General features: G+C 44.7%; 1 protein-coding gene across 1 annotated transcript in view; it reads left to right on the forward strand.

Moving 5' to 3' along the window:
* Nucleotides 1-3,295, forward strand: part of LOC123649064 (tyrosine-protein kinase SRK2-like) — a 178,001-nt gene extending 174,706 nt beyond the window's left edge. Inside the window, 2 exon segments of the mRNA XM_045566989.1 lie at nt 1,770-2,519; nt 3,237-3,295. Coding sequence (XP_045422945.1) covers nt 1,770-2,519; nt 3,237-3,295 — 809 coding nt within the window.
* The last annotated feature ends 5,579 nt before the right edge of the window (nt 3,296-8,874 follow it).

Here is an 8,874-nt window from a genome sequence, read left to right on the forward strand (position 1 = left end):
TCGGAGGCTAGGCCAAAGTAACTCGATCTTTCCAAGAGGTGTGTGGCACAACCTTTGGTACAACCGCTAGGTGGAGAACTATATGGTATTTTTCCGTAGCACTTTTCACCGTAATTGTCACAAGGTTGGTCTCTGCATCGTTAATCATATGACAGTTTTCACAGATGAAACAGGCGGAGGCCCAGTAAACTTGGCATTTCCAATAGTTGGTCCTAAGGCTACAACGAAAGTGCTCTTTTAAGTATTATTCCACCGTGGTTACACCATTGTTTTCCCAACCGGAGCAGGGTTCTCGCATTAGCATAAGAATCCTGCCTGGTAGTTGAGATTTCTGGGTGGGGTGTAAGTGCAGGTCTTCTGTCAGCCCTGCATTTGATTTGTTTACCTCCAGAGTTGGTAAATGCATATTTGCGTGAGATGGGAAAAGTGTGGATCGTGCTTCAGATTTCATCCTAACACCTTTCAAGTCACCAGTATGTTGGTAATTATTTGCCGTTTCCATAGCGTTGTGCAACGTAATATTAATGAGGTCGGTCTATGAATCCTGATGCCTATGATGCTCTCTGCAGAGAAACCTCTGCTAAGGCCCAGGTCACTTGCTATTTCCCATAGCTGGCACCAGAGCCTTGGAAGATAGGATTGTTTTCAGTATTATTTCACCATCCTTTCACCACTGTTTCAAGAACGGGAGCCCTTTTCGACCGTTAGCGTAAGAATCCTTCTTTGGAGATGAGATATTTTTCTGGGGTGGCAAGTGCAGGGCCTCTGTCAGTCCTGGGTTTGTTGGACTAGCGCCAGACATGAGACGTGCGCCTTTGTGGGACAGGTGAATAGTGCGGATCCTGTTTCAGACTAAAGACTGAAACAGGATCCGCACTTTTCACCGTTCATTTCAGAACCATTTGATTCATCAGCTAGGAATGGCGATTCCTTCTCCAGACCAATCGAAGTCTAGGCCAAAGTAACTCGATCTTCCCAAGAGGTGTGTGGCACAACTTTTGCAACAACCGCTAGGTGGAGAACTATTTGGTATTTTTCCGTAGCACTTTTCACCGTAATTGTCATAACGTTGGACTCTGCATCCTTAAGCATCCGAGAGTTTTCACAAACGAAACAGGCGGAGGCCCAGTAAACGTGGCATTTCCAATAGTTGGTCCTAGAGACTACAAAGAATGTGGTCTTTCAAGTATTATTCCACTGTGGTTTCACCATTTTTTTCAGAACCCAAGCAGGTTTCTCACATTAGCATAAGAATCCTGCCTGGTAGTTGAGATTTCTGGGTGGGGTTTAAGTGCGGGGCTTCTGTTAGCCCTGTCTTTGATTTGCTTACCTACAGAGCTTGTAAGTGCATATTTGCGTGAGATGGGAAAAGTGTGGATCGTGCTTCAGATTTCATCCTGACACTTTTGAAATCACCAGTATGTTGGTAATTATTTGCCATTTCCATAATGTTTTGCACCGTAATAGTCACGAGGTCCTTCTCTGCATCCTGAGGCCTATGATGCTTTTTGCAGAGAAACCTCTGCTGAGGCCCAGGTAACTTGCTATTTCCCATAGCTGTCACCGGAGCCTTGGAAGATAGGATTGTTTTCAGTATTATTTCACCATCCTTTCACCACTGTTTCAAGAACTGGAGCCCTTTTCAACCGTTAGCGTAAGAATCCTTCTTTGGAGATGAGATACTTTTCTGCGGTGGCAAGTGCAGGGCCTCTGTCAGTCCTGGGTTTGTTGGACTAGCGCCAGACATGAGAAGTGCGCCTTTGTGTGAGAGGCCGGCTCCTTTCTCATCAGAGAGAGTGAAACCAGCAAAGGTGCCTTCTCCCTGTCCGTGAAGGATGTCACCGCCCAGGGTGAAATATTCAAGCACTATAAGATCCGCTCCCTGGAGGAATGGGGCTGCTACATCTCTCCCCAAGTCACCTTCCCCTCGCTCCAGGCCCTGGTGCAGCACTACTGCAAGAAAGGGGATGGTTTGTGCCAGAGGCTGATCATGCCCTGCGTCAGCCTTGCTCCTCATAACCCCTGGGCCCAGGACAAGTGGGAGATCCCCCGGCAGTCTCTCAGGCTGGTCAGGAAACTCGGATCAGGGCAGTTTGGCGAAGTCTGGATGGGTTACTACAGAAACAATGTGAAGGTGGCCATCAAGACCTTGAATGAGGGAAGGATGTCTCCGGAAGCCTTCCTGGGTGAGTCGAACCTGATGAAGGCTCTGTAGCATGAGAGGCTGGTCTGGCTCTACACCATGGTCCCCAAGGAGCCCATCTATATTGTCACCGAGTATGTGGCCAGAGGGTGCCTGCTGGATTTCCTGAAGACAGACGACAGTGGCAGACTGTCCCTCCCGAGACTGATCGACATGTCAGCCCAGATCACCGAAGGGATGGCGTACATCGAGCACATGAATTCTATCCACCGCTACCTATGGGCGGCCAACATCCTGGTGTCTGAGACCTTGTGTTGCAAAATCGCTGACTTCGGTTTGGCCAGGATCATCGACAGTGAATACACTGCCCAGGAGGGTGAGCAGAGCCCCACAACTGCAGGGGAGACCTTGGGCCTTACCTCCCCGACTCCCCAAAGCCTCTTGACATTACATGGTACGGCCCCATGTGCAAAGACCTGAGAGCACTGTGGTTTCTACAATTCTAGACCAGCATTTCCCTAACTGTGTTCAGCAGAGTAGTAATGCCCCCAGACCTCCCACTGAGGAATGGCTTTAGGATAAGGTCAGTTTGGAGAAACTGCAGTTCATCACCCTTCCTGCCTTGGAGATTCCCAATGCACAGCAGCATAAAGGCACTGAGAAGTCCTGCATCCAAGCAACAATTCACATTCACCTCACCTAGTGTCTCCTGAACTAGTTTCAGCCCCCAATACTATTTCCACCTGGGTCCTATTAATCTCCCACAGAACTAGGCTTTCACAGAGCACACTTTGGGAAACACAGCTCAAACGCGTGAGCAGCAAACCTTACACCTGAATTAGGGTCTGCACAGAACTCTCAGTTTTCTCTGCTAATATAACTGAGGTACAAGTTGACTTCACAAGAGGATCCGAGGGGTCAAATACATTTGCCTGTGAGCCAGTGAGATTCGCCGAGCATATGAATCAGCCATGCAAAAGGGTAGATGCGGCTGGTTCCCTGGGGAACTTCAGGCTGGCTGGGCCACTGAGAGAGCCGGGCAAGGGGAGGGAGTGCCACTCGAGCCCTGTGCTCTCCTGGGAACGCCGACCAGGCCCACCGCTGTCACAGGGCCTCATGGGGAATCAGGATGCAAGTCCATCTTCATCGTGATTCTAGGCGGTCCAGGAACACAAAAAAAAAAAAAAAAGACTGAAAAAGGATCCAAACTTTTCATCGTTCCTTTCAGAATCATTTGATTCATCAGCTAGGAATGGCGATTGCTTCTCCAGACCAATCGAAGGGTAGGCCAAAGTAACTCCATCTTTCCAAGAGGTATGCGGCACAACCTTTGAAATAACTGCTAGGTTGAGAACTATTTGGTATTTTTCCATAGCACTTTTCACCATAATTGTCATAAGGTTGGTCTCTGCATCCTTAAGCATAAGAAAGTTTTCACAGACATAAGTATGCTGAGGCCCAGTAAACTTGGCATTTCCAATAGTTGCTACTAGAGACTATAAAGAAAGTGTTCTTTTAAGTATTACTCCATTGTATTTTCACCATTATTTTCAGAACCAGAGCAGGTTTCATGCATTAGCATAAGAATCCTTCCTCCTAGTTGAGATTTCTGTGTGGGGTGTAAGTGCGGGGCTTCTGTCAGCCCTGTGTTTGATTTGTTTACCTCCAGAGTTGGTAAGTGCATATTTGCGTGAGATGGGAAAGCTGTAGATCGTGCTTCAGATTTCATCCTGACACTTTTGAAATAACCACTATGTTGGTAATTATGTGCCGTTTCCATAGCGTTTTTCACCGTAATAGTGATAAGGTTGGTCTCTGCATCCTTAAGCCTATGATGCCTTTCGCAGAGAAAACTCTACTGAGGCCCAGGTAACTTGGTATTTCCCAGAGCTGGCACCAGAGCCTTTGAAGATACGATTGTTTTCAGTATTATTTCACTATCCTTTCACCACTGTTTCAAGAACGGGAGCACTATTCAACCGTTAGAATAAGAATCCGTCTTTAGAGATGAGATATTTTTCTGGGGTGGCAAGTGCAGGGCCTCTGTCAGTCCTGGGTTTGTTGGACTAGCGCCAGACAGGGGAAGTGCGCCTTTGTGTGAGAGGTGAATAGTGTGGATCCTTTTTCAGTTTAAAGTGTCAGGTTGAAGTCAGAAGCACAATCCACACTGTTCCCATCACACACAAATATGCACTTACCAACTCTGGAGGTAAACAAATCAAACACAGGACTGACAGAAGCCCCGCACTTACACCCCACACAGAAATCTCAACTACGAGGAAGGATTCTTTTGCTAATGGATGAAATCTGCTCTGGTTGTGGAAATAATAGTGAAACCACAGTGGAAGAAGGACTTGCATCCTGATTCCCCATGAGGCCCTGTGACAGTGGTGGGCCTGGTCAGAGTTCCCAGGAGAGCACAGGGGTCGGGTGGCACTCCCTCCCCTTGCCCGGCTCTCTCAGTGGCCCAGCCAGCCTGAAGTTCCCCAGGGAACCAGCCACAACTACCCTTTTGCATGGCTGATTCATATGCTCAGCAAACTTGCTTGCTTGCAGGGAAATGTATTTGACACCTCAGATCCTCTTGTAAAAGTGAATTTGTACCTCAGTTATATTAGCAGAGAAAACTGAGAGTTCTGTGCAGACCCTAATTCAGGTGTAGGGTTTGCTGCTCGCACATTTGAGCTGTGTTTCCCAAAGTGTGCTCTGTGAAAGCCTAGTTCTGCGGGAGACTAATAGGACCCAGGTGGAAATAGTATTGGGGGCTGAAACTAGTTAAGGAGACACCAGTCTAAAGACTGAAACAGGATCCACACTTTTCACTGTTCTTCTCAGAATCATTTGATTCATCAGCGAGGAATGGCGATTCCTTCTCCAGACCAATCGAAGGCTAGGCCAAAGTAACTCCAGATTTCCAAGAGGTGTGTGGCAAAACTTTTGAAATAACTGCTAGGTTGAGACTACTTGGTATTTTTTGGTAGCACTTCTCACAATAATTGTCATAAGGTTGGTCTCTGCATCCTGAAGCATACGATAGTTTTCAAGGACAAAAGTACGCTAAGGCCCAGTAAACTTGGCATTTCCAATAGCTGGTAATAGAGACTATAAAAAAGTGTTCTTTTAAGTATTATTTCACTGCGGTTTCACTATTACTTTCAGAACCAGAGCAGGTTTCTCCCATTAGCATAAGAATCCTGCCTGGTAGTTGAGATTTCTGTGTGGGTTGTAAGTGCGCGGCCTCTGTGAGCCCTGTGTTTGATTTGTTTACCTCCAAAGTTGGTAAGTGCATATTTGCATATGATGGGAACAGTGTGGATCGTGCTTCTGATTTCATCCTGACACTTTTCAAATAACCAGTATGTTGGTAATTATGTGCCATTTCCATAGCATTTTAACCGTAATAGTGATAAGGTTGGTCTCTGCATCCTTAAGCCTATGATGCTTTTCGCAGAGAAAACTCTACTGGGGCCCAGGTAAGTTGGTGTTTCCCATACCTGGCACCAGAGCCTTTGAAGATACGATTGTTTTCAGTATTATTTGACCATCCTTTCACCACTGTTTCAAGAACGGGAGTACTTTTCAAGTGTTAGCATAAGAATCCTTCTTTGGAGATGAGAGATTTTTCTGGGTGGCAAGTGCAGGGCCTCTGTCAGTCCTGGGTTTGTTGGACTAGCGCCAGACATGAGAAGTGCGCCTTTGTGTGAGAGGTGAATAGTGCGGATCCTGTTTCAGAACTTGTAACTGTTCTTCTCAGAATCATTTGATTCATCAGTTAGGAATGACGATGCCTTCTCCAGACCAATCGAAGGCTAGGCCAAAGTAACTCGATCTTTACAAGAGGTGTGTGGCAAAACTTTTGAAATAACCGCTAGGTTGAGAACTATTTGGTGTTTTTTCGTAGCACATTTCACCATAATTTTCATAAGATTGTTCTCTTCATCCTTAAGAATAACGATGTTTTCACAGACAGAAGTATGCTGAGGCCCAGTAAACTTGGCATTTCCAACAGTTGGTACTAGAGACTATAAAGAAAGTGTTCTTTTAAGTATTACTCCATTGTATTTTCACCATTATTTTCAGAACCAGAGCAGGTTTAGCCAATTGGCGTAAGAATCCTTCCTCGTAGTAGAGTTTTCTGTGTGGGGTGTAAGTGCGAGGCTTCCGTTAGCCCTGTTTTTGGTTTGTTTACCTCCAGAGTTGGTAAGTGCATATTTGCCTGAAATGGGAAAAGGGTCGATCTTGCTTCAGATTTCATTCGGACACGTTTGAAATAAGCAGTATGTTGGTAATTATTTGCCATTTCCATAGCGTTTTTCACAGTAATAGTGATAAGGTTGGTCTCTGCATACCTAAGCCTACATTGTTTTTCACAGAGAAAACTCTACTGAGGCCCAGGTAACTTGGTATTTTTCAAACCTTGTACCAGAGCCTTTGAAGATACGATTGTTTTCAGTATTATTTCACCATCCTTTCACCACTGTTTCAACAACAGGAGCACTTTTCAAGCGTTAGCATAGGAAATCTTCTTTGGAGATGAGAATTTTTCTTTTTGGGGTGGCAAGTGCAGGGCCTCTGTCAGTCCTGGGTTTGTTGGACTAGCGCCAGACATGAGAATTGCGCCTTTTTGTGAGAGGTGAATAGTGCGAATCCTGTTTCAGTCTAAAAGACTGAAACAGGATCCGCACTTTTAACTGTTCTTTTCAGAATCATTTGATTCATCAGCTAGGAATGGGGATTCCTTCTCCAGACCAATCGAAGGCTAGGCCAAAGTAACTCGATCTTTCCAAGGGGTGTGTGGCACAACGTTTGAAATAACCGCTAGGTTGAGAACTATTTCGTTATTTTTTCGTAGCACTTTTCACCATAATTGTCATAAGGTTGTTCTCCGCATCCTTAAGAAATCAGTAGTTTTCACAGAGAGAAGCGTGCTGAGGCCCAGTAAACTTGGAATTTCCAATAGTTGGTACTAGAGACTATAAAGAAAGTGTTCTTTTAAGTATTATTCCATTGTGGTTTCAACATTATTTTCAGAACCTGAGCAGGTTTTATGCATTAGCATAAGTATCCTTCCTCTTAATTTAGATTTCTGTGTGGGAATAACTGCGGGGCTTCTGTCAGGACTGTGTTTTATTTGTTTACCTCCAGAGTTGGTAAGTGCATATTTGCGTGAGATGGGAAAAGTGTGGGTCATGCTTCAGATTTCATCCTGACACTTTTGAAATCACCAGTATGTTGGTAATGTTTTGCTGTTTCCATAGCGTTTTTCAGCATAATAGTGGTTGGTCTCTGCATCGTTAAGCCTATGATGCTTTTCGCACAGGAAACTTTACTGAGGCCCAGGTAACTTGGTATTTCCGGTACCTTGCACCAGAGCCTTTGAAGATACAATTGTTTTCAGCATTATTTCACCATCCTTTCACCAGTATTTCAAGATTGGGAGCACTTTTCAACCGTTAGCATAAGAATCCTTGTTTGGAGATGAGATATTTTTCTCAGGTGACAAGTGCAGGGCCTCTGTCAGTCCTGGGTTTGTTGGACTAGCTGCACACATGAGAAGTGTGCCTTTGTGTGTGGTGAATAGTGCGGATTCTGTTTCAGAACTTTTAACCGTTCTTTTGAGAATCATTTGATTCATCAGTTAGGAATGGCGATGCCTTCTCCAGACCAATCGAAGGGTAGGCCAAAGTAACTCGATCTTTCCAAGAGGTGTGTGGCACAACTTTTGAAATAACCACTAGGTTGAGAACTATTCGGTATTTTTTCCTAGCACTTTTCACCATAATTGTCTTAAGGTTGATGTCTGCATCCTTAAGAATACAATAGATTTCCCAGAGAAAAGATGCTGAGGCCCAGTAAACTTGGCATTTATAATTGTTGGTACTAGAGACTGTAAAGAAAGTGTTCTTTTAAGTATTATTTCACTGTGGTTTCACGATTACTTTCAGATCCAGAGCAGGTTTCACGCATTAGCATAAGAGGCCTTCCTGTTAGTTGAGATTTCGGTGTGGGATGTAAATGCCGGGCTTCTGTCAGCCCTGTGTTTGATTTGTTTACCTCTAGACTTGGTAAGTGCCTATTGGCGTGAGAAGGTAAAAGTGTGGATCATGCTTCAGATTTCATCCTGACACTTTTGAAGTAACCAGTATGTTGGGAATTATTTCCCTTATCCATAGCGCTTTGTACCGTAATAGTGATAAGGTTAGTCTCCGCATCCTTAAGCCTATGATGCTTTTTGCAGAGAAAACTCTACTGAGGACCAGGTAACTTAGTATTTCCCATACCTGGCACCAGAGTCTTTGAAGATACGATAGTTTTCAGTATTATTTCACAATCCTTTCACCATAGTTTCAAGAATGGGAGCACCTTTCAACCATTAGCATAAGCATCCTTCATTGTAGATGAAATAATTTTCTGGGTTGGCAAGTGCAGGGCCTCTGTCAGTCCTGGATTTGTTGGACTAGCGGCAGACATGAGAAGTGCGCCTGTGTGTGAGAGTTGAACAGTGTCTAAAGATTGAAACAGGATCCGCACTTTTCACCGTTCCTTTCAGAATCATTTGATTCATCAGCTAGGAAGGGCGATTCCTTCTCCAGACCAATCTAAAGTTGGTCAAAGTAACTCGATATTTCCAAGAGGTGTGTGGCACAACTATTGAAATAACCGCTAGGTTGAGAATTATTTGTATTTTTCCATAGCACTTTTCACCATAATTGTTATAAGGTTGGTGTCTG

This window comes from Lemur catta, chromosome 13, assembly GCF_020740605.2.
Source record: "Lemur catta isolate mLemCat1 chromosome 13, mLemCat1.pri, whole genome shotgun sequence".
Lineage (NCBI taxonomy): Eukaryota > Metazoa > Chordata > Mammalia > Primates > Lemuridae > Lemur > Lemur catta.